Below are 26,298 nucleotides of genomic sequence, written 5' to 3' on the forward strand. Positions count from 1 at the left end.
AAGAGGAAGTAGAATGGCATGCTCTTTCTTAGGCCCTGTCCCAAATAGCACACTAAACCCTCACAGTCTTGCTCTGAGTCCGCACTTTCACGATGTAATGCCGCTTTGACTGCCGGGAAGAAGTCCGCTGCGTAACCCGCACCAGTGCGGGCTCGACAGAAGTGCGCATCGAGGGCACATATCAACCTCAAATGGGGCGCTCGCGAGCACCCTTCTGAGACCTAAAATGGCAAATATGGGACACCCTGCGGTCTCTTGGACTTGACGGACAAGCACTTGCAGCAGCCATTGTAAGTCCACAAGACCGAAAGTGCACATGAAGTGTGCCATTTGGGACAGGGCCATAGGCTTCATGTGCACTTTCGGTCTTGTGGACTTACAATGGCCGCTGCATGCGTGTGTCTTTTAAAGGGTTACTTCAGTGATTTAGCATTAAGCTTTGTATTTAAACTGGGTCATTTATGCAGTAGAAATGTGAAATTATTTTTGAATTTGGTGCCTTCTAGACTGAGAAAATGTATTTTTGTCTCATGTGGATGAAAGACAACAACTCCCAGAATGCACTTGCTTCGCTGCCCTACGAGGCCACTCTGTACACCGTCGTTTTGATCTTCATAGTAATGCAATCATTTCGTTCAGTTAGAGAATAAACACTACAATTAAAAACTGAACGTGTCTTTTCAATAAAGTGTGAGTGAGCCGAACGAAAGTCACGGCACAGACGCAGCAGGATCAGATTTCATTCATCGAAGAGCTGAGGTAACGTTAAGCTCCAGTCTGGTACGTTTTCAGTTAGCATATGAAAGCTAAACTATCACAGGAATTCATTGAAAAGTTGAAACACTCACTTTACTCTGCACCGCGCTGAGTATCCGTGATGATCCGTTATGACTGTCCGTGCGGCCGTCTGTGTCTTACATTGTGTGCGTGAGATCTCTCCCCTATGGGCGGTTTGATAACATGCAGAACAGCTCCATCAAGTGGCTGTAGTCTTTAGCCTCTGGCCAAAAAATCCTCCGATGACGCAAAAAGACAATATTGGCGTCATCGGAGGATTTTTTCCAGAAATAAAATGCATAATTCTCTCGTCTCAGGGGGATATGAGGGGGGAAAGTACCATAATTCAAATATACTACGGGGTTTCTACTGATACAAAGCCTAATGCTAAATCACTGAAGTGACCCTTTAAGTCCACGAGATCGCAGGGTGACCCATTTGTCATTTTAGGTCTCAGAAGGGTGCTCGCAAGCGCCCCCTTTGAGGTCAATATGCGCCCTCGATGCACACTTCTGCCGAGCCCGCACTGGTGCGAGTTACGCACGGACTTCTTCCTGGCAGTCAAAGCGGCATTACACCTTGAAAGTGCGGACTCAGAGGAAGACCGTGAGGGTTTAGGGGGCCATTTGGGACAGGGCCATAGCGTCTGTTTCCATGGTGAATCATTGATTTGTCGCTCTGTTGTTAACATACTCTGAGTTGTCTGAACTTGAACTTACTCCTGGACTCGTTTTTGGAACCAGCATACCTCGAGTAAGCAAGCTTTGGGTTAATCAACCGAGAGTTCAAGGTTTATGTGACGGTAAGTTAACCTTTCTGGAATACCACCAAGATACCACTCCAAGTTCAGAAATCAATGTTAAAAGGTCTCTTATTTTTTTCAGGAGCTGTATAAATTAATTATTTAAAATACATATTATCTGAAAACAAGCTCTATTACAATCAAATGAATAAATTAATCTCTTTTTTCCCCTGAAAAACAAGACAAAAATATTGATTAAGAACACAATTTTGCAGGCTGAAAACTGAGAGAAGTGCTGAATATAAATCATTTAATATGATTAAATGTTTGTGACTGTGGTGTGAGATGATACCGATAGAATGAAAGGCAAAGCAATATGTTGCAGCAGCTGTGGTATGAAACAGAGTGCTGGAGTTTAGCAATGTAATCTTGATAATGCTGCTGTCTATGAAGTCTGATGTTTATTCACTACATTAAAACATTGTGCTCCAGCTGTCACGCTCGTCTGGAACGATTATCTGGATTTCTTTTGAAGCCACAAAACCGTAGCAAAACATAGTTAATGGCATGTCATAAACCGTAACAGGATACAAAGCATAAATTAATACAAATGATTTAACAAAAAAGTATTTTAATTATAAAGTATTAAATAAAATGTTAATTCATTTAATTAAAATATCTTAAAATAAAACAATAGATCAATAACCATGCTGTGCAGAGCTCGCTATGTAATAAACATACCTTGCTTGTAACTGATATGGAAGCCTTTCTTTTGGACACTAAAGTCTGAGTTAAAGGAAACCTCCATCACATTTCCACTGGAGTTGAGAGTTAGTCCATTGGGTGTTAAGCCGCAAAATTTGGTATCACTCGTGCCAGTGCTGATGACGATGCGGTCATAGATGCAGCCTTGTGCTTCCTCGAGCTCAAAATCTAGGAAGGTGATCTGCACTATAAAGCCGGCCGGGGCCTGTATGGTCCACTTGCAGGCCTGACTGGGTGGGTAGTCACTGGGGTAGCAGGGGGAGGTAAAAGAGCCCTGGGAGTCGGTGAGCACCACATTGCAGCTGCTACTCTGGCAGCTCTGTGCTACTGCAAGCAAACAGGTCACATGTCACTTTACCTTGCATGGCCGAAGGACAGAGGTATTAGCAGAGGCCAAGGACAGGAGTGAAATCAGAGGACAGGAAGATGCGTTTAGACAGCCGCCGGGTTAGTGCATCGACAGGGACAGAACGAGAGGGAAAGCGATATCAGGCCTGGTAGAGGTATGGTGAATTACTTTTGTAATCCCGAAGCCATTTTCCCATAAAGACAACCTAGAATCCTGAACTGTGACCATTTAATAGACATATGAACGACGTCTCCAACCAAATCCTTTAAAGGGATAGTTTACCCAAAAATGAAAATGCTGTCATTAATCACACTCATGTCGTTCCAAACCCATAAGACTTTCGTTCATCTTTGAAACACAAATTAAGATATTTTATTGAAATCTGAGAGCTTTCTGTCCCTCCACTGATGTAAAACTAATCCATATGAATTGAGAGGTTCAGTCAAAATTCTTTCTGAAGAGACACGATTGCTTTATATGATGAACAGATTGAATGTAGGCTTTTATTCACATATAAACATTCATCAACTCGCACATCAGTTGTAGTAAACGGAAGCTCAAGCACGTTCGCTTGACGTGCGAGAACCAAAGAGGTTCATTCTCGTGTTATGCAGCACATTTGAGATTCTGCAAGAACCAATGAGGTTCATTCTCGTGTTACGCAGCACATTTGAGATTCTGCAAGAACCAATGAGGTTCATTCTCGTGTTGCGCGGCACATTTGAGCTTCTGCAAGAACCAAAGAGGTTCATTCTCGTGTTACGCAGCACATTTGAGATTCTGCAAGAACCAATAAGGTTCATTCTCGTGTTGCGCGGCACATTTGAGATTCTGCAAGAACCAATGAGGTTCATTCTCGTATTACGCAGCACATTTGAGATTCTGCAAGAACCAATGAGGTTCATTCTCGTGTTGCGCGGCACATTTGAGCTTCTGCAAGAACCAATGAGGTTCATTCTCGTGTTACGCAGCACATTTGAGATTCTGCAAGAACCAATGAGGTTCATTCTCGTGTTGCGCGGCACATTTGAGCTTCTGCAAGAACCAATGAGGTTAATTCTCGTGTTACGCAGCACATTTGAGATTCTGCAAGAACCAATAAGGTTCATTCACGTGTTGCGCGGCACATTTGAGATTCTGCAAGAACCAATGAGGTTCATTCTCGTGTTACGCAGCACATTTGAGATTCTGCAAGAACCAATGAGGTTCATTCTCATGTTGCGCGGCACATTTGAGCTTCTGCAAGAACCAATGAGGTTCATTCTCATGTTACGCAGCACATTTGAGCTTCTGCAAGAACCAATGAGGTTCATTCTCGTGTTACGCAGCACATTTGAGATTCTGCAAGAACCAATGAGGTTCATTCTCGTGTTGCGCGGCACATTTGAGCTTCTGCAAGAACCAATGAGGTTCATTCTCGTGTTACGCAGCACATTTGAGATTCTGCAAGAACCAATGAGGTTCCTTCTCGTGTTACGCAGCACATTTGAGATTCTGCAAGAACCAATGAGGTTCCTTCTCGTGTTACGCAGCACATTTGAGATTCTGCAAGAACCAATGACATTTGTTCTCATGCATCAGGCAAGTACGGTTGAGCTTCTGTTTATGTTCGCTGATGTATGTTTATATGTGAATAAAAGCCTAAATTCAATCTGTTCAAAATATAAAGCAATCCAGTCTCTTCAGAAAATTTGGACTAAACTGCTCAATTCATATGGATTAGTTTTACAATCTATTTAGGGACTTTTTAAAGTAGTTGCGTGGACTGTCAATCCCTCAGATTACATAAAAAATATCTTCATTTTTGTTTCGAAGATGAACGAAAGTCTCACAGGTTTGGAACGTCATGAGGGCGAGTAATTGATGACAATTTTTTTTTTCATTTTTGAGTGAACTAACTCTTTCAGATCCCTCAAGTCGACTCTCGTACATGAAGACTTCAACACACTGGAAAAAGAGACTCAGAGACAATGGTCCCTGTTCATGCTGTCCCGAACAGCACATAAGCAAAAACTCTTTTTGGCAAATTGAGCAGCGCTGAACGATTAAACTTTCTCAAGATGCAGTGGCTTCCTCAGGACAAGTTTGATGTACGTAAACAAACATTACTGAGGGTTAACTAATTCAAACAGTCAAATGACATAATTTAAATGATTTACAATGTGTTCTCCAAGTTAATAATATTTCATAAGATTCTTTCTGCTTTTCCCTTCCAGTAATGCTACTATTGAGAACAACAATCTGAATTTTCATGCATGAAATTTTACAACTCTTTGCATGAAAAATACACCCAAGCATAGCCACACACAAAAAAAAGAGTATTCATAGTAGTTGGCTTTAAACTAACAGTTATAGTGATCAAACCTGGGATTTGATGCTTCATACAGATTCCAGGTGGGGAACTATAAAGCTGGAGTATACTTTAATAGTGAGAACTGCTCTCTAACAGAAGGATAAAGGGCATCCACCCTAGAAAGGGAAAATGATCTTCAGTTTAAGGGGACACAACCTAAACCACAGATTGCGCTCTCTTCAGAGACTTGAGTCATTACATGCCTTGTGCTCAGCAGAGTGGACAGTTGATACAGAGGCTGGATTTCAGAGCACTTACAATTCAATCCAAACTGTCAAGATGCCAAAACCACATACTTCTCTATTCTCTGATTCTGTCAGAAGTGGTCAGACATCTAAAAGCATTGGCAGACTCAAAAGATGTCCTTTATCACTACTTTTGCAAATTTACTTACCAACAAATTTGGTATGTTTTAAATGTCATGGCTCTTCCAGTTGTTTGTGATTTGCTGGATAAGGGTTAAAAATAAGAGTTATATCAGATAATTTCTTAGTGAAAAACAAAAACACTAGGAAAGACTAGTGCTCTCTTCCCATAAAGCCCTGTACCAGCATTCATGGCAAATTTAAATGAAACTAAATAAGTCAAGAAAAGGCGAAATATGTAATAAAAACTACTTTTGGAGAGTGACTCTGAAATTAATGAAGTATAACACATTACGTGTTAGGGCTCCAAGGCAAAATGATCTTTGGCTGTATCGTTGCTAGTTGTAAACCATAAAACAATTAAACTAAGTAGATTTTAATACATTTTATAACTACTTCATTTTTTTATTTCATTTCTCGTGAAAAGCCAGCAGACATTGTAAATGCAAACAACACTTTATAAATGTACGGCAGACCCAATTTATTGAAGTGTAAGCTAAGGTTTCTACACATTTGCATTCTCCTGGTCCCTTCTGGGGGATCAAATACACCACACAAATCAGAATGTCAAACCAGCCTGAACTGGGTCACTGCAAAACCCGCCACAAACAAGACCCCATCGACACACCTGGGGCAGAAAACGGTGGAAAATTCATAACGGTTGTCCAGCAAAAACAAAGAAAGAGGTGAAGGGGGGAAAAATCATTCTTTCCGCCATCGTGCCTGGGGTTTGAACAAGCAAGGAATGGGATCCGCTTTTGACAAGTGGCCTGTGAGTGTTTTGCAGAAAGAGGCTGAAATCACTATTGGAAGGAATCACGCTACTGGAATATCCTGCTGTTTTATAGATGTGTGCAAAGCTGTCGGAGTGGGCCACAGTAAAAAGAGGCACGACCAACTGTGCTACAGAAGCCACAGGTCTAACTTGGCAAAGCATCTTGTGCTGCTCAGATCTTGGTTCCCACCCAGGATGGGTTCATCTCAATACTGCGTCAAAGGCACCAAACACGTCACCTGCTTTTTTAATGATCTTATTCGCACAAACTGTACAAAACAAGACATGGATCACTCCACTCGAAGGTCATTTACTTGCTAGTGTGGTCATTTTACAAAACGGTTACAATTTTTCTCTTTCATAGCCTACATATATTTCTTAAAGAATAGCTTCAAGACAAACAGCTAAAAATAGCAGCTGATAACAGCTAACAATGATAAAAGCTAAAAATGTAGCAATTTTTCCTGAACATTTCAATTAAATGAATGGAACTTAAAACGTAACTTGTAATGTAAAATTAAACTGTAAAATCGTCAACCCCGTAACCATCATAGATATTGAGGTCCCCCTCTATAATAAGAAAGGCCAAATTGTTGTCCCATATATTTGAAATTCTTGCACTATACTCACCGTTCCGCAACATATGTTAGGATGATATGTTGTTGAAGGTTTAAATGTTTATTTTTTTTATGCTGGTCTGCCTTTGCGGTCTAACAGCACTCAAATAAAAGTAGGCAGGGTTTACTGTTCACAGAAGCAGATCATGAATTCCAGTACAAAGCATCAATTTAACGAAGAGAGTGAGGTCAGATGTAAAATAGTGAAACATTTAATACACGTCAACTGTTTTGTGATAGAAATGTTAAACGACTGACAGTAACATCCAGTGATCCTCAAATATGGTTGTTTCAAATTGAAAATATGCATTTACGTGGTTCATGTAATTCCTAACTGAGTGAGAGTGTTTTTGACATATTAGGCATACAAATAAAAGTATGTGTGCAAATTTTAATGCACATTAATGCAAATATTATTTGCAAATAGTTCAAAACAAAAATTTCCCAACTAGAATTAGACCTAGAATTTCTTTCACTGTTCTATTTATGCTTTTTTTTAAATTGCCGAATGTTCAAGACAGGGTTAGGGTTAACTTGAGATGGCTAAATGCAATTTATTAACATTATAATTTTTTCAAATACTTTAAAGGTGCAGTGTGTAATATTTATGAGGATCTATTGACAGAAATGCAATATAATATACACTCACCTAAAGGATTATTAGGAACACCATACTAATACTGAGTTTGACCCCCTTTCGCCTTCAGAACTGCCTTAATTCTACGTGGCATTGATTCAACAAGGTGCTGAAAGCATTCTTTAGAAATGTTGGCCCATATTGATAGGATAGCATCTTGCAGTTGTTGGAGATTTGTGGGATGCACATCCAGGGCACGAAGCTCCCGTTCCACCACATCCCAAAGATGCTCTATTGGGTTGAGATCTGGTGACTGTGGGGGCCCTTTTAGTACAGTGAACTCATTTTCATGTTCAAGAAACCAATTTGAAATGATTCGAGCTTTGTGACATGGTGCATTATCTTGCTGGAAGTAGCCATCAGATGATGGTAACATAGTGGTCATAAAGGGATGGACATGGTCAGAAACAATGCTCAGGTAGGCCGTGGCATTCAAACAATGCCAAATTGGCACTAAGGGGCCTAAAGTGTGCCAAGAAAACATCCCCACACCATTACACCACCACCACCAGCCTGCACAGTGGTAACAAGGCATGATAGATCCATGTTCTCATTCTGTTTACGCCAAATTCTGACTCTGACCATCTGAATGTCTCAACAGAAATCGAGACTCATCAGACCAGGCAACATTTTTCCAGTCTTCAACTGTCCAATTTTGGTGAGCTTGTGCAAATTGTAGCCTCTTTTTCCTATTTGTAGTGGAGATGAGTGGTACCCGGTGGGGTCTTCTGCTGTTGTAGCCCATCTGCCTCAAGGTTGTGCGTGTTGTGGCTTCACAAATGCTTTGCTGCATACCTCGGTTGTAACGAGTGGTTATTTCAGTCAAAGTTGCTCTTCTATCAGCTTGAATCAGTCGGCCCATTCTCCTCTGACCTTTAGCATCAACAAGGCATTTTCGCCCACAGGACTGTCGCATACTGGATGTTTTTCCCTTTTCACACCATTCTTTGTAAACCCTAGAAATGGTTGTGCATGGAAATCCCAGTAACTGAGCACATTGTGAAATACTAAGACCGGCCCGTCTGGCACCAACAACCATGCCATGCTCAAAATTGCTTAAATCACCTTTCTTTCCCATTCTGACATTCAGTTTGGAGTTCAGGAGATTGTCTTGACCAGGACCACACCCCTAAATACATTGAAGCAACTGCCATGTGATTGGTTGATTAGATAATTGCATTAATGAGAAATAGAACCAGTGTTCCTAATAATCCTTTAGGTGAGTGTACATAACTATGTTTTCAGTGGTGCATAAATCATTTTATTATCTTAGAATGAGTCATTTCTATCTACATACACCGCTGCCCTAACAGTGAAGGCACCATTTTGCGCCGTCATGTTTCTACAGTAGCCCTAAACGGACAAACTTCTCTACAGAGTGCTAGCTAGTCTCTGCTGTCTCAGACGACAACATATTTGTCCTGTGTCGGCCACTGTAGCTTCTCTATGTGTTTCGAAAGGGAGGGGTGAGCGGTGGGCGATTGCAATTCGCAACCTCACCGCTAAAACTTACATAGTGCACCTTTTAAGTCAGCATGAAAGTGTTAATTTCGTCAGACGAGACTAAACTAAATATGTTCGTCAACAACCTTTTTTTCCATGAAAAAGACGAGACGATGACGAGACGGCACCAATGTCCAAAAACGCTGACTAAGACTAAATTAACATGTATTATTGTTGACGAAAAAAGAAGAGACTAAAGTGTTTTGCATAAAATAAAAACAGATAAAATCTCTTCATTTTCGTCTACAATCGTCTCTACTTTTTCATCATGATAGAGAATATTCAGCTGTTCAAAATATTCCGAAAGAGTTTGCGCTGTTGCTCAAGTAGCCTACAGGTCTCATACTCTTGTTGCTGCCAGCCTGTCATCTCGCGGCGGCGCGCGCGGTCACGTGATTCCCGGAGCGCTCAATACTTCTAGCGCTGTGTCAATACATTTGAATGGATTAAGCGGATACATAACAGCTTAACTATACAGGTGTTTGCAGCAAGTTTTGGTAAACAGTACAGCATAGTGTGCATTGATTATTATGTCAACCACATTTACAGTATCATTATATTATGGAGAGTGGTGGAGATGCAAAATTGTTTACATTAATGTTAATGTTTTTATTGTATTTAACCCTCAGGTATTCCTTACTAATTGGTCACACTTATACTCATTGGTGGTCATTTTTAAATAGCCTAGCCTATATTTTAGTTCAATAATATCTTTTGGTACTAAATACTATTTGTGCAATAAGTATGGTCCATTAATGACCACTTAAAAAAATTTTCTTCTAATATTTGTATTATTTATATTACAATTAGTGTAGTAATTAAGGTTTAAAATAGAGAATTCCAATGCAAAGAAGCAAATTAGAGTCATTTTGTGGCTGGAAAAATAAAATTTTCATTTGTAATGCCATTATCCACTAGGTGCCTGTATGGCTCTTTAATAAATATACATGTCGTCTAGTTGCTCAAAAAAGTATTGCAGATCATAACTGCTTACTTGTGAAATTTATTTTAATAATAGTGAATAGTAATGGATGCAAGCAAATATAATTTAACCCCAAAAAAATGTAAAATAGTGCTAAAAGACAAACTTATTTTCCTTATGTACAGTAGGCTATATACATATGAATTCATACTGAATCAAGATCGAAATCGATATTTGTGCCCATCGTCTCATAAGCTAATGCTGATTTTAGGCATCTACGCTGTAAATCAACCAGTTAGCTGGTGTTGTGGCACATACATTATGCAGGTTATATGTATTTTATGTTACTTATTTTGCCACACAATATATAGAGTTTTCCTTTGACTAAAATTAGACTAAAATGACGAGACAAAATTAACACTAGCATGAAAGTAAATTGACCCCATTTACTTTGATAGTACACATTACTAGTCTTGACAATTCATCTGTGCAAGTTGTAATCTTTGATCGAAATCTGAAAATGTACTTCCTCTCTGGAATGACGTCAGTTTGATGGCTTGGGTAGAACATCCTCTCCAAGGGTGAAATCCAAATGCTGTTTTTGCACCCTTGAAGGGCACTTCGGGAAGGGGGCGCCATTTGTAGGAGTGTTCCAATTGAAGGTGAACAACTGAAACCCTTCAAAAAGGGCCCTTCCACAGGTCCGTTAGCGAAGGGAACATGCAATGGTCACTTCAAGGAAGTAATTCAATAATTTATGGTCATGTTCTGCCCTTTGGAGTGAGTAGAGCATAGGGATGCTCACTTCCAACTAGAATTTTCCCCAACTGTCAGTCTGCTGCGAGCTGAAGGGAACGCCCACTTTTAATCCAATCAATTCCCAGCGGGAAAAACAAGCCACGCCCTCTATTTTTCTCATTCAATATTCTGTTTCACTCGGAAATTAAGGCACAATACTGAAGTAAAATCGCAACTTCTGTTTCACGGTGACTGTAACATTTTATAAAAATCACGCTTATAAAACCTTTAAAATCGCTTTATCAAATTAGAAAACGCACCGTTTCATTGAATTATTATCTTGCACTATAGCAAAACCCAGAAATAAACACGTGCAGAGAAAAACTAAATAACAACACTTAAGGAAAGTAATAATATGTTTCAGCAAAGTGTACGCTATTTATGTCCTAATTTTTCATATTTTTAATCAACACTTCAGAAATACAATGACAGGGCAAAACTAACTAACTAACTAAACAAAAAACAAACAAACAAATAAGCTGCTGCTATGATGGGATTTTAGCAGTGTTGTGAAGTGACTGCTGATGAAGTGAAGGTCAATGAAAGAATGCCTGATTTTATGGGAGAAAAGAAGAGCTTTGATCTCAAAATGTCCTTTTAGAAAGAAGGCCGCTCAGGAAAGATGCCAAAAGATGGAATGTCCGATACACGGATCTCAGGCTAAAAAAGACCCGGGAGATTAAAAATAGCCCTTTCAGCAGCGTCACATTTTGTGAAAGCTTTAATCCTGAAGCGTCTCATTTCTCTCACTCTCCTGGCAGTTTACCTGCTGTACCTCAGGAGTGCCGCATGTACCTGCCAAGAGTCAATTAACGGCTCACCCAAAAATGAAAATCCTGTCAGCATTTACTCACCTCTTTGTCATCCCAAATGCCTGTATTATTTTCTTTCTTTCATGAAAAAGAAAAATGTGATGCAAGGCAGAATGTCAAAGCTGTTCTTTTTCAAAAAAATACTTAAAAGTATCATAAACGTCATCCTCAGAGTTATTACCAGATGTTAGGGCTGGGTATTGACACAAATTTCACGATTCGATTAGATTCAATATCGATTATTATTGTGGATATATATCAGATCACATTTTCTTGAGGAAAACATTTCTTAACTAATGCTGTAAACTATACATGATAGTCAGTTGAGCATTAATAATATTAAAGGTTAACTAAATGATTTAAATACAAACATAAATTACACTCAATGATGTTTTTATAATAATACATTTTATAATACTAACTGTACAATTACATAATCATATTTCTATAATTTGTTTTTTGAAATATAAACATTTAAATGGTGGCAATCAAAAAAGACGGATTTATTCAAACATGCATTAATATTGAAGAACATTAAAAATTAGAATAGCCTATGTAATATGGTACATAATATTTATCAAAATGCTCATCTCTAGAGTTCATTTTTGGACACTGAATGGTTTTTCTGAGGTAAATGTGGCATTACGTGACATATTGTTCACAAATCTGAGAAAATCGGAGACTTTGTATCTTATCAAAAGTATCAAAGCACAAAGATTATTGCGATTTATTGGACGGGAGGGGCTCTACAAAGTTAGGTTCATTCATCAACTGAAAACAGGATGACTAATCGATTCTTTGGATTTAAGAATCGATATTGGTTCATAAAAATGAGAATCGATTAAAATCGAGATATTCTTATTCATGAAAAAAAACTAGCCTAGCCTAAACCAAACCAAACTAAACAAAAATAATAAAATTAAAATAAAACTATGGAAGCTTGTTTCTGCCACATAATAAAAAATAAATAAGGTAATTAAAATAGTTTTTATCTAATTTCTGACTTTATTTCTTGCAATTGCAAGTTTTCTCACAATTCTGACTTTATCTCATAATTGCGTGATATAAGCTTGCAATTGCGAGTTATAAAGTCAGAATTTATATCTTACAATTCTGACTTTATAACTCGCAATTGCGACTTTTTATCATGCAATTCTTTTCATTGGTGGTGGATGAGGAGATTCCCCCCTTCTTTGTAAAGCGCTTTGAGTGCCTAGAAAAACGTTATATAAATGTAACAAATTAATTAATTAATTCAGACTTTTTTTCTCAGAATTGGAAGTTTATATAATGCAATTGCGAGTTATAAAGCCAGAATTGTGATGTATAAACTCGCAATTCTGAGAAAAAATTCTGAGTCTTTATTTCCCCAGTATTGAACTTTATAACTCACAATTGCGAGTTTATATCTCACAATGCTGAGAAAAGAAGTCAGAATTGCGAGATATAAAGTCAGAATTACGAGACATAAACTCGCAATTGCGAGAAAGTCAGAATTCTGAGGGAAAAAAAGTCAATTAAATAAAAAAAACATAACATAACATAAAATAAAAAAGCACTGTTGTGAAGTGACTTTGTATGGGAAAAAAACAGCTTGTTCATTCTTCCCAGCATCTAATTTTGTGTTTCATGGAAGGAAGAAAAAAGCAATATAGGTTTGGAATGACATGACAGGGAGTACATAAGAACGTTTTTGGGGGAACTATTCCTTGATTAAATCCATCACTTAAGCGCGCTGCTCTTGATCAACACAATGCAGCTGTTCTACAAAGATCCAGAGAGATTAAACTCTATAAACACTCCCATTGCTCCTTGGCTTATGAAGTATGGCAGAAAAATAAGGGTACCCAAGAACAAACATGTGACATGCTGTGTGTACATTTGCGGTTTCAGTATGAAAACAAACAACAAAAGCATATTGTGAACTTATGCACAAAAGGGTTATTCCCTCTACGACCCATAATCACATCTGGTTTTAATGACAAGCTCTTGCAGTAGGACAGAAACGATTCCCTGTCTGGAATCTAGAGTCTGTGCGCGTTGTTTACAGAACGTGACAAATCAGATCTAATCAACGCGTCATTTCATCAAGAATTTTCCAAGTTTAAGCAACATTTGATTTAGGCGTCATTTAAATGAGGTCTAGAATGCCTATGAGAGGCGGACCATCCTAAAACCATGTTCGAAATTGCTCTTGGCCTTCTTAGCACAACATTATTATGCCGTGGCTTAAATTAATTGAATTTCATTGTTTAGATAGAGTATTAGCTCTCGGTTGTCTGTTGTTGTTTTTTTAAACTATTAAAGCGCTCTAGAAATTTCCCTGATGCTGATTCCCAGCATTAAATCTGATCTTTGCTCTAAACCATTTCTGACAGGCATCCAACGACCATAAACGTTCCTACTTGGACCAATATAACAGTACGAACAAATCAGGCGAGCTGCGGTATGCGACTAATATTAAAAAGACACATGCTTTTCATATGCAGCTCAAAAGGAACTTAAATTCAGCAACAACAGACCGATTAAGGATTTGAGCTGCCAGTTAAGAGCAAATCCGTGTTTTTTTTGGTGCTGAAATCATTAATAATGTGTCTGAATAATAACTCCATCTCAGGGGACACTGTCGTAACAGAGATTATGTCAGCTTCACAAAAACAACTGCAAATGTTGTGCGTAATAGCTGGACTACAAACAGAAGCAGGCACGGTACACAGTTTAACCATCCAACACACACTGAGAGACCACTGACAGAGCTCATGTTTTATTTATATATTTAGGATTATAAGTAGGATCATTGTTCAACACTAAACTGATTGTGGCCTTTTTTTTTTTTTTTTTTAAAGATGTCCAGTAGCAGTCAAAAGTTTGGAAACATTACTATTTTTAATGTTTTTGAACTAAGTCAAACCTGTGTGAATAAAAAAACAGTAATATTGTGAAATATTATTACATCGTTTTCTATTTTAATATACTTTACAATATAAGTTATTTCTGTGATGCAAAGCTGAATTTTCATCAGCCATTACTCAGAAATCATTGTAATATGCTGATTTGAAACTCTGTAATTAACAATGTTGTAAACGGTTGTGCTGCTTAATATTTCTTTTGGAACCTGTAATACTTTTTTCAGGATTAATTTATGAATAAAAGATTAAAAAGAACAGCATTTATTCAAAATAGAACTATTACGAAATAGAAATATCTAACAATATAAATCTTCACTATCACTTTTTTTTATCAATTTAACACATCCTTGCTGAATAAAACGATTAATTTATTTTAAAAAAAAAGAAAGAAAATAATTATTGACCCCAAACTTTTGAACGGTAGTGTAGATTTCTATTTTAAATAATGCTGTTATTTTAAACTTTTTATTCATCAAATAATCCTGAAAAAAAGTATCGCAGGTTATAAACCAAAATTAAGCAGCAAAACTGTTTCCAACATTGATAATAAATCAGCATATTAGAATGATTTCTGAAGGACCGTGTGACACTGAAGACTGGAGTAATGACTGATGACAATTCAGCTTTGCATCACAGAAATAAATTATATTTTAATGTATATTAACATAGAAAACCATTATTTTAAATTACTACTTACTGTGTTTCTGTATTTTTGAACATGCTTAATGAGCATAAGAGACTTCAAAGAATTCAAAAACATAAAAAATAGTAATGTTTTCAAACTTTTGACCGGTACTGTACATTTCTTTTTATGACTGAGATATTTTTCAGTTGTGATTTCTAAGGACAAAGACAATAAAAGCATGTTAACGGTGATTTAAAAAAAAGCATGATAAAGGTAAAGAGCAAGAAATATAAGGAAGCTGAGAGAAAGTTTGAAAACATGTACATATATCAAACAAAAAGAGAATATATGAAAATATGAAATAAAGTATTAAAGAATGAAAAGAAAGGTGAATTAATTAGATGGAAGCAATGTTGATTAGCATGATGAGCAATACACATATAAAATCAGTTCAGAATATAACTACGGACAACATTTCCAGATAGCACACTACTTGCGTTATAACATTTTACATTTATAACCGTAGAGCTCCTTTACCTGTAGTCAGAAAGCAAGTCAGTAGCAGGAAAACTGCGAGAGAATTCTGGAACTTCCATCTCCACCACCGACCGCTGATGAACGAAATCCTGCCAATCAGATTAAGCAAATGAAATTTTGAAACAAAACCACAATTTAATTTATTACTTATATGTAATTTTAGTATAGTGTAAATACACGAAAACCACAATTGCATTAGAGGTTTCATTAAATGGATTGCAGTTATGGCCGGGATCATCTTTTGACGCAACGGATGCTTAAAAAACGCATTCGATTTGATTTGCTCAAAAAAATGCAAATAGCACCATGGATTGTTGTTGCTTTTTGGCTTTCTTAGTCACTGACTCCAAACACTTCACACACAGCAACTGGCATAAACTTCATGCATAAGCTTTTCTCACTTTCTCTCACACACAGGAGCACAATATCTTTATTCATGCGTCTATAATTTGGGAGGACTATGAAGGTTTAAATGATGTATTTGTGGCGTGGAAACCATATTTTCTTGTCAGAATAGTGACCGCAGCCATGCAAAAACTGCCCCGTTACATAATGACTAATCACTCTCCCACGTCAGCCATAATAAGTTTGCTGAAAAAGCTCACAGACGGTGAGGTTTACAAAGAGGTACACAAACATTTACAAAGCATAACTTGGAATGACAGGAAACTGGGGACTGAAAAAAACATTAGAGAGGCATTTATATTCAGTGTGTTATCTATTAAAGTGGACTGAAGCAGTTAGTTCACACGTAAAAAATATAATAGCTACTAAAATAAACAGAAGCATATCTTGAGAAAAGCTATGTAGATTGTAGAAAAACTGTATCTAAAATAACGAATATGTCAACGCTTACCGCACCAAAATTGTGAATTCCGTCATCATTTACTCACGACCGTGTGGAACACAAAAGTCAGCGGGCTCCAAAGAAACGCTGAACTCCAGTGACGTTCATTGACATTTTTCAAAATATTTGCTTTTGTGTTCTACAAAGTGATGAAGTCAAGAAGAAACAGTCATACCGGTTTGAAACAACATAAGGGTGACTGAAGTATCAAACGATTTTTAACCACAATCTCCAATGTCCTTCCATGTTCAAAGAGAGGTAAGGATGTGATAGAAACTATTATACCTCACATTAAAAGCAACGACTGCACTCTAAAACCTGTTCAGAATGGATCACTATATGTTGGTGCTTCAGATTCACAGTAATGGACTGTGTGGAGCATTTCGCAGGTGTCCTTGCTCTCATTCAACTTCCACTTTAAAATGGTGCTTCGGAGAACATTTTATCACAGAGTGTTGGATAGCTGCAAAAACAGAAATCCAAGGCTTTATTGGAAAGAGAAGTTAATAAACAGCATTCTTTAAAAAAGTTATTTGATGGTTCTTTGAAGTAAAGATTTAGAAAAGAAGTCTTTTTATCAAGAACTTTTTTTAAGGGTTCTTGAGTTGGCTGTGGTTTTTTAGAGAAGAACATTCTTGATGTTACATCTATGAAAAAAATATCTCAGAATATTGATTTCTGAAATCTTTGAAGCATCAGTTATAGTTTTCTAAAGAACTAGTTGTCAAACCTTTCCTGGTTCAAGAAACTTTGGTTAAAGAGTGAAGTTACAAAGTATGTAACACTAATCCATCAAATCAATCTCAGATGAATCAACTGCATATATCTGTGACTTTTCACTACAATTCAACATTTGAAATTGGACATCGGTAAACAACCCCTGGTCTGAAATCTGCTTCCAAGAAGGCGAGTTCTAGTGAGTCATTATCCGAAGTTCATGGAAAACTAAGATTCCAGCGGGAGATGATAACCACTGGAGACCTCATAAGTTATTCTGATGAAGACATTATTTGTTTAATTGGGCATTGTTCGTCTGCATTAGGATTGCGGTGATAAATGTCTTCATTATATCAAATGGATGGAAAATTCCCTCCATCTGAGACTGAGTATGTTATAATGAGATTATCGCAATACTTCATTTGATACTATGGTTAATAACACCTAAGTCTGTAAGCTTTTGTTGCCAAGACTGGAAGTGTGTGAAGTTACAAGATCCTGTGTGAGGTCCCCGAGATCTTGTTTCATTTCAACAACCATTGTCGGAAGATAAAGGAGATCTCTATTTCCAGCCCACAGTGCAGTTTAGCGAAGGCAGAATCAGCCAGCAGAACAATAGAATTCATATTTTATTTAACAACCACAACATGCCATCAGTCGCATTCATTAGTAGGCCACAATGGTGGAATATCATTAAAAGGGGCATGATCCCTTTAAATGAGAAGAGAATCTTATCTAAGAGGAATGTAAGTCAACACCCTGATATAAATCATTGCTGCAAATCAGAATGTTACTACATATTTTTTAGCCCTAGCCTTGCAACATCTCTGTACATTGGAGAATTTGTGGTCACGGTGATAAGAATGAGGCTATTTCTTTTAAATTCATGTAATATGACATTACAGAACATATGAATAATGTTCAGAACGCTCCCATTGGCATATGTAAATATACATGAATGGGGTCAGCGACTCAGGGGACCCTGCAAACAGCATAAAGAACTTGATTCATCATGGCAAAAATGAGTTGGAAAACCAGAAACAGTGCCTTCTGGTATTCATAAGATTCCAAAAAAAAAAATCATAATACATAATAATAGTAATAGTAATAATATTAGACATTAATATCGACTTCCTAAATATAAAGCTGTACAAAAATGCATTAGTAACAACTAATGAAACTATCGAAACGAATGAAAAGTAACTAAGTATATCAAGACTTCACTTATTTCAGAGACGCCGCATGTCATCACCACTACTGTTAAATTAAATATTCATCATCCTCTCATTTTTCTCTGACATTTCATCTCATCTAATGACATAAGAAATTCCACATTATACTTCATGGTTATGCCTTAAAAAACAAGTAGGTAGACATCGGGCATCAAATTTCTATAATGCCCAAAAAACGCTGAACGTAGGCAGGCAGCTCAACTATAGTTGAGAGACGCTAGGCTATAATTAAGACGTAGACATTTTAAATACTATTTAGTTGTTTACAGTTTTATTTGCGGTCTTCTAAAAGTCCAATAGCAAATTCATCTGCCCACTAACATTGTAATGTGACACCCATTCTTTTGGGCCATGGGGATATTTCACTGGTCTAAGTAAAAGCAGTAAGTAAATGCAACACACATATACATACACCTATTACACAAACAAACAAGATTATGTGCGCTTACATTTATAACAATCAACATTGTCCAAAATAAAAATAGGACCACTGTTTCCAGTTGTATTATTATTATCACGATACATTGTATACGATATTTTGAACTTTTCAAAACATGTCAATCTCTTTTGTTCAAATTCTATCACAAAAAATAAGCTAATCAGAAACCTTTATTGTTAGCGAAAGTTAAACCGTGAAAACCAAAAGATGTATTTAGTTTAGATATAGTCCGAATATCCCATTTCACAAAGAAACATATAGGAAGATGTAAAAAAAGTTACTTACATTATTTCATTGAAGCTCGTCTCGTTGAAGAACCATTATATCTCTTCTCCTGTGTGAACAACTTCAGAGAACTTTGAGAGGCAGCCCACCATCAACTTTCACGCGCCACGCCAATGCTTAGCAAAAACATATCATCATCGGAGATATTCTTAAACCAAGTGCAAGATAAATTTTTGATAGATGAACCTGTTCTCCGAGCAGACAGATGCTGGGTAAAGCGTTAACAACAGTTTACTAGACAAAACTGTGCTTGTCCAAAACCGCTGGAGGCAGTTCTCAAAAGAGCCCCACCCTTCAGTGAGAGAAATCCCGAGGAGACCCCCAAATTAATACAAACATAAATAAATAAATATAAACCCTTTGCATTAGTGCTTGGTACACATTGTTCCTGGGATTAAATACGATAATAGCAGCAAATGATGTCTAATTAATAGTAACACATGATGTTTATTGTGGTGAGTGGGGCACATTTATATTTCGAGAGAGTAGACACACACACACACACAGTATATATACAGTATACATAATATTCTTGTTATTTAGCATAATTTTACTTAATACCTACAATTATGTAAGAAATTGTACATATACAATTATTACAAAATTATATTCAACACTTGTAAGATATCTATAAATATAATTATTTATATCTGCAAATAAATATATAGCCTACAGTAATATAGTAAACATACTATATTTTTCCTCTTAATTATCTGTGTGAATACTATAACTATACTAGAACTCATTTCATAATTATATTTCCATGAACAAATTATTACTTCTTATTAATTTGTTAGAGACCTTATAAAACGACTGTAAAAAAGTATTTTGTCCTCAGTAACCCATGCAAGCTACTTTGTTTTCAACGTCAGAGAAGATCTTCCAGTTAGATAGTTCCTATAAGTCGGATAGCTGTATTTGCATGTACCTCAGATACTTACATTTTAGCATTCAGGTCAAATATCATGCTCTACAGAAATTTCAGGTTATGTAGTTGTAACCAATTCCTGTCTACAAGCCTATGAGCTGTTGATTTGAATGATAAGACTATACATTTGGCCAGTTTATTTAGATGAAGAGCCTGTTTCTTTCTTTGAATCAGATAGTGTGTCCCTGTGGGGACTGTTAGGTTTTGATCTATTATGGGTGTGAGAACCAATACACAAAAACATGGACATTTATTATAGGCTAGCTACATTTATGGCTTTTTTTTTTAGTATTATTGAGATTTACAGCCACAATGACGTTTTATCACCATAACACAGGAACTTGGCTGAAGATTTTGAATGTAAAACAACGAAAGAGCCAAAAATTAGGATTCCAAATGCATTGCGGTTCACAAATTACTCACTTATTGTTCTCAATAGCCAATGCAAACAATGGGAATTTAATGATAAACATGATGATTAATGATAAAAAAAAAAAGATGAACAGGTTTCTAGATTCCCACAGCATTGATAACAATCAAGTAATAAACTTTATCTGTGCGCGTCAAAGTCAATACCCTTAAACACACTCAAACGCTAAAGAGAGATTACAGAGTCATGAAATCGGAAGAATGCAGTCACTCAGAATTGAAGGTTAATTTTAGGCAAAAGACATTATGGTTTAACCTTCCTCCGTAGTGTCAATGGATGGACATTGCTTTGTAAATTCACTTGCGCCAATTAAACCAGAGTACAAAGGAGTAAGACAGGTAGGATGGAAAATCCCAGGTGATGTTCATTTGCATCCGCAATGAGGGAGGAAAGGATTCAGGCAAATGCAGATGCATGCAGTGATAGCTCAGTCTACTTCCAGATAAGTGCAATGCCCTTCTATTACACCTCAGGCTAAACAGTGGAAAGAGAGGAAAACAGAGGCACAGCTAATTCAACCGCAAGAATCGCAAGTTGGGCAGAAAACAACAGGAACTATCTATTGTAATTAATTGCTTCCTGAATATGCACAGTGAACTGACATAGTTCATTCATGCATGTGGCTAAATGGGTTGTGCCTAATAAAAAGAAATTACCCATCATAACACAACTAAACTCAGCGCCTTTGAAATGCATTATCACATCCATATTTTAATCTGGAGGAATACTTACTGTGACAGATTCTTACTGTTACTGGCACCTGGAATAATTCAAATATGGACAAGTCAAATAAACTGCACTGTGATTTAAGGCTGTGTTAACACTGTTATAATCCTCATTCGTTTTCTAACTGCATGTGCTTAATGCTTATTGTTTACATTATGCAATGCAGAAACCTTATTAAGCAGCATATAATGACTAACAACTCATGTACAACTCAAGCACCAAAAAGCCAAATAAAGAATGCTTAGGACTTGTGAGATGCTCATTTTTCATGATTGTTATATGAAGGAAACCATGCACTGCAAATAACAAAAAAAGAAATAGGAGTCAAAAAAAGATTTATTGTTGATCATAACGCTTTACTAACGGCAGAAAACTGTTAAATCCACCTTAAGCATATTCATAGTGAACAGAAAGTAGCAAAAGTAGACGTAGTTAAGGGCAAAGTGACTATAATGCTCATGTTTTAGAGAGCCTGAGGAAAAGATGAGAGTTCTTGCATGTCCATGCTTATCTAACCAAATTGTTGTGAAGCCATAAATCTCTAAACCATGAATATGTATGAACTCCTCAGAATTTGAAAGGGTCTTTCACATGCACCTGATTTTTTTGTGTCGCATCTTTGTCTCATTGATCTAGTAATGAGAAGCTATTGACATCCAATATGACTGAAACAGATGTTGTATTGAGTGATGTGGGGGTGCCCTGTGGAGTGTCTCTTTTGATACAGATGGGGCTGGGAAAATGGCCCTTTTTCAGTTCGTCTGGGCCAGATCTCTGATAAAGTGGTTTTAAGGAGGACAGCACAATGGATTCATTCTTTGCCAGTGGTTAGAAGCTTCAGGGCCTTCTGCAGATTCTGGACGGCAGTGCCCACATCCTCATATTGCAGTGCGCTGCCAGCGTATTTACAGTATTTCTGAGCCCGAGTAAAGTCTTCTGGTGTGAGCCGCAAGTCTCCTGTCAAGAGCAAGAGAAATGATTAGTTATATTCTCTGAGGATGCATTAAATTTATAAAGAGACAGTAAGTAAACACATTTATAATTTAGCAAAATATTGATATTTCAAATAAATGCGGTTCGTTTGAGCTTTCTATTCATCAGATCTTTCAACATAATAAAAATGTTCTTCAGCATCAAATCAGCATATTAGAATGATTTCTGAAGGAGCATGTGACACTGAAGACTGGAGTAATGATTACATTTTTAAATACATTAAAACAGAAAACAGTTATTTTAATATTATACAATATTAGTGTTTTTACTGTATTTTTGATCAAATAAATGCTTTGGTGAACATATCAAAATGATTTCAAAACATAAAAAAAGGAGCCCAAACGTTTGAATAGTAGTGTACATTAGTAGTATTAAGTTATTAATAAAAAAAATATAATATGAGACCAATATTACCAGATATATTCTCAGCTAATATTTTAATGATTCCCAGGGGAAAATTCTGGAAAAGCAATGCACCCATTTCACACATGCATGTCTCTCCAGTGCCCAACAGCACATTAAATTATAGGGTGAGTTGAGGTTGGACTAGTTTATGAATACTTAACTTAAGGCATTTGCCAGTGGGCATTTGAAATATTATAGTCATGGTGCACAAATGCCTTTACCACAATGTAAACTATGTTGGCTCTCACAATGACACTCTGAGTGACAGTTTGAGCTTCATCCATAATGTGGGAACAGAATATGGAACTGGACAGAGACGACCACCAAAGCACTTGTGAGCTTTCAAAACAGTTTTAGGTACAGCATTTCTGTGAACCTAAAAAGGATCTCTAGATCCTGTCGCCTCTCCAGTATTAATATTTAACCATAATACATTTTTTTGTCTCATTCAAAAGCATTGCTTGCACCTCGATTACTAAAGTATACACACAGACTGGGAAGACTATAACCACAGAGCTGTCTCAACTGAGATGCTCGATTTCAAGAACATTTCAACAAGTTACTATACTGGTAATGTTATGACCTTGGTCGACTTTTTGGCTGTAGAGGGGGTGAAACGTGGAAAAGTTTCTATGGGACACACACTGATATTTGTAAATGTATGAGACAAGGATGAGCCAATGTACTTATCTGCTGATCAACTGAAAAGAATGCAGAATGCATAACCAAAGATGGTATTAGAACGACTTGCTTAGAAGGTTACTCTATGGTTTGAAGACTAGCTAGCTTGATTAAGACTTTAGACATGACTGCTGGTAAATACAGGTCCTGTGATGATAGGATTTGTTTGTTAACTAAGACGCATTTCCCAGTTACATTGTAGTGACATGATCCGCCTTGGGATTTGTTGTAATTGGTAATAGGGTTGTTATTGTAGAGCGGTTGTCTCGGGGGATGTTGGTGTATCAACTTGTTTGCGGTCTTCTTAATCACTGCCCTGCAAGTATCGATCTCTATTAACTATGAAAAATAGGGGTTGGAGTATCATGGGTTGAGAAAAGGGATTTAATTCACTAAATTGAAAATCTTTTAATTGATTTATAAAAGCATAATGATGCATAAGGTTTCAGAATGATAAAATATAATACACTTAAAGGATTAGTTCACCCCAAAATGAAAATGTCCTGATAATTTGCTCACCCCAATGCCATCCAAGATGTTCATGTCTTTCTTCCTTCAGTCGAAAAGAAATTTAGTCTTTTGAAGAAAACATTCCAGGATTTTTCATCATATAATAGTTTTCAGTTGCAACCAAAATGCTGAAGGTCCAAATCAATGCAGTTTCAAAGCGCTTCGATGGGCTTCAGAGGCTCTGCGTGATCCCAGATCAGGAATAGTGTCTTATCTAGCAAAACGATCGGTCATTTTCAAAAAATAAATAAAAATTAATATACATTTTAACCTTAATTGTTCATCTTGCGCAGCCCTGCGAGGTGCTAAGGATGATGTAATCACATCGGAAAGGTCACGCTAGACATAGGCAGAAGTACCGCCCCCGTGTTTACAAAGCACTCGTGTGAAGACTAATACAAATGCCCTTTAGCAAAAAAAAAAGTTGAAAGTTGAGTATTTTGGGTAAAGGGCATTTGTATTAGTCTTCACACGAGCGCTTTGTAAACACGGGGTATATACATTATGTATATATACTGTAAGTATATACTTTTTTTTGTGTGAAAATGACAGATCGTTTCGCTAGATAAGACCCTATTCCTCATCTGGGATCACGCAGAGCCTCTGAAGCCCATCGAAGCGCTTTGAAACTGCATTGATTTGGACCTTCAGCATTTTGGTTGCAATTGAAAACCATTATATGATGAAAAATCCTGGAATGTTTTCTTCAAAAAACTTTATTTCTTTTCGACTGAAGAAAGAAAGACATGAACATCTTGGATGAAATGGGGGTGAGTAAATTATCAGGAAATTTTCATTTTGGGGTGAACTAATTAGGGAAAAAGATGTGACCTAATCTAACATATAGGCCCGGTTTCACAGACAGGGCTTAGATTAAGACTTAGTTTTATTAGGACATTTAAGTAGCTTTTATAAATGTGCCTTAGAAAAATTACTGCAAACAATGGCATTGACATATTTTAAGATACATCAGTGCAAGTTGCTTTCAGTTAAAACAGCTCACACATGCATTTAGTCTGGGACTAGGCTTAAGCATTGTCTGTGAAACCGGGTGTTATCATATGTTAGTTATCTTATTCACTTAACCAATGTTTACAACAAAATCAAATTTGCTGTTATTAGTTTTGTGTTTATCGTTATTTATTATTGTAATGCCTTGTTGGATAGGGTGTCAAAAGCTACCCTAAACAAATTGCAGGTAGTTAAAAATTCGGCTGCTAGAATGCTTACATGAACTAGGATACGAGATCATATTACACCTATTTTGGAGTCTTTGCAATGGCTCCCGGTTAAGTTTAGGGTTGATTTAAAAATGTTTATGCTAACTTACAAGGCTTTACATGGCACCTCAATATTTGTCTGAGCTTTTAATTCCCTATACTCCAACCAAAACTCCATCACTTCTTATTCTTGTTGGTTATTTTTCGCTTTTGTGTACTTTGTTTTATTTGTTTCTGTAAAGCACTTTGAGATGTACATTTAAAGGTGCTATAGAAAATAAAGATTTATTATCATTATTATATGAAATCAAATATAATATGAATATTAGATTAGATGCCTTGGCAACTAAGTGATTTAAATAAGTTTAATGGGGACATGAAACACTGTCAGTGAAAAAATTATAGATTTAAATAATAAGTAATTGAAGTTACATGTTTCCAACAAGTGTAGCGCCATCTTGTCCATAGCAGACTGTGATGTTGGCTTGGATGTCCTATATTAGTTCACATTAGCTACGAAGTGAGAATACTGACAAATTCTGTCACCATTATTAAAATTATATACTAAATTAAGCATTACAATTACTAGAATATACAAATATATTAAAGCTAAATAACTAATAATATTACATTATTATAATATTAAAAAACTAACTAATACAAGTTTTTATAAAATAAAACTTAAAAAAAGGGAAAAGACTAAGACTCAATGCTGCAGATAAAACCTAAAATATTCTAAATATAGTTCAAAATATTAATAAATACTATTTATTCAAATGATTTAGTATTAAACACTACTAATGTTTTAGTAATGTTCCATGTTTTCTCGCGTCCTGCAAAGAAAAAAATTTATATATTTTCAAAAATTATATCTGATAGTTTTCTAATCCCTGGTTTCAAGAATGACCTCCTTGGAGGACGACCCCTACAAAAACCACCTCACCTTCAGAGCCATGTTTCAAATCCCCAATTAGTCTGTTTTATGAGGCACAGACTTTTTCTTTCAAACCAATTAGACGATGTCATGGCTAATCTGTTGTCACAGAAAGACCTTGACGGTTGAGAGAGGATGAGAAAAGCAATTTGCAGTATGACATTGCAAACTTTTCATATTGAAGATGTAGATATATATATTTTTTTTTTTGGCATGTGATTCTATGCAATATTAATGACAAATAATATTTATGTATTGTCTTCCTTATTTGTCTCCTGTCTGGGCAACAGTTATGATAGCAGACAGACTTCAATTAGCCAAAACAATATCAAATGATACTCTGTTGTCAATGTATACATGACTGGTTTGGGCTAGAAAAGCAACTTTTGTCGTCTCAAATTTGTAACTGGACAAATTGAGTCTTGCACGGCAAATCTTTCAATCTGCTCTATTTCTGGCAATTGC

The 26,298-nt window shown here is 36.5% G+C and overlaps 2 protein-coding genes across 12 annotated transcripts in view; both read right to left on the reverse strand.

Moving 5' to 3' along the window:
- adgrg6 (adhesion G protein-coupled receptor G6) overlaps positions 1-19,305 on the reverse strand; it is a 50,890-nt gene extending 31,585 nt beyond the window's left edge. For 7 of the 10 annotated variants that reach the window (XM_079831889.1, XM_079831892.1, XM_079831888.1 and 4 more), the window contains exons 1-3: positions 19,007-19,305; positions 15,487-15,575; positions 2,261-2,611 (exon numbers count right to left, since the gene is read on the reverse strand). In XM_079831889.1, the coding sequence (XP_079688015.1) occupies positions 2,261-2,611; positions 15,487-15,575; positions 19,007-19,008 (442 nt within the window). In that variant the 5' untranslated portion in view covers positions 19,009-19,305. The remainder of the gene's footprint in view (positions 1-2,260; positions 2,612-15,486; positions 15,576-19,006) is intronic. The other 3 variants (XM_079831886.1, XM_079831894.1, XM_079831893.1) reach the window with 1 other exon arrangement.
- A 2,103-nt stretch (positions 19,306-21,408) lies between these two features.
- vta1 (vesicle (multivesicular body) trafficking 1) overlaps positions 21,409-26,298 on the reverse strand; it is a 42,216-nt gene continuing 37,326 nt past the window's right edge. For both annotated transcript variants that reach the window (XM_079830715.1, XM_079830714.1), the window contains exon 8: positions 21,409-22,047. In XM_079830715.1, coding sequence (XP_079686841.1) covers positions 21,902-22,047 — 146 coding nt within the window. In that variant the 3' untranslated portion in view covers positions 21,409-21,901. The remainder of the gene's footprint in view (positions 22,048-26,298) is intronic.

Source organism: Gobio gobio (assembly GCF_949357685.1).
Source record: "Gobio gobio genome assembly, chromosome: 12".
Lineage (NCBI taxonomy): Eukaryota > Metazoa > Chordata > Actinopteri > Cypriniformes > Gobionidae > Gobio > Gobio gobio.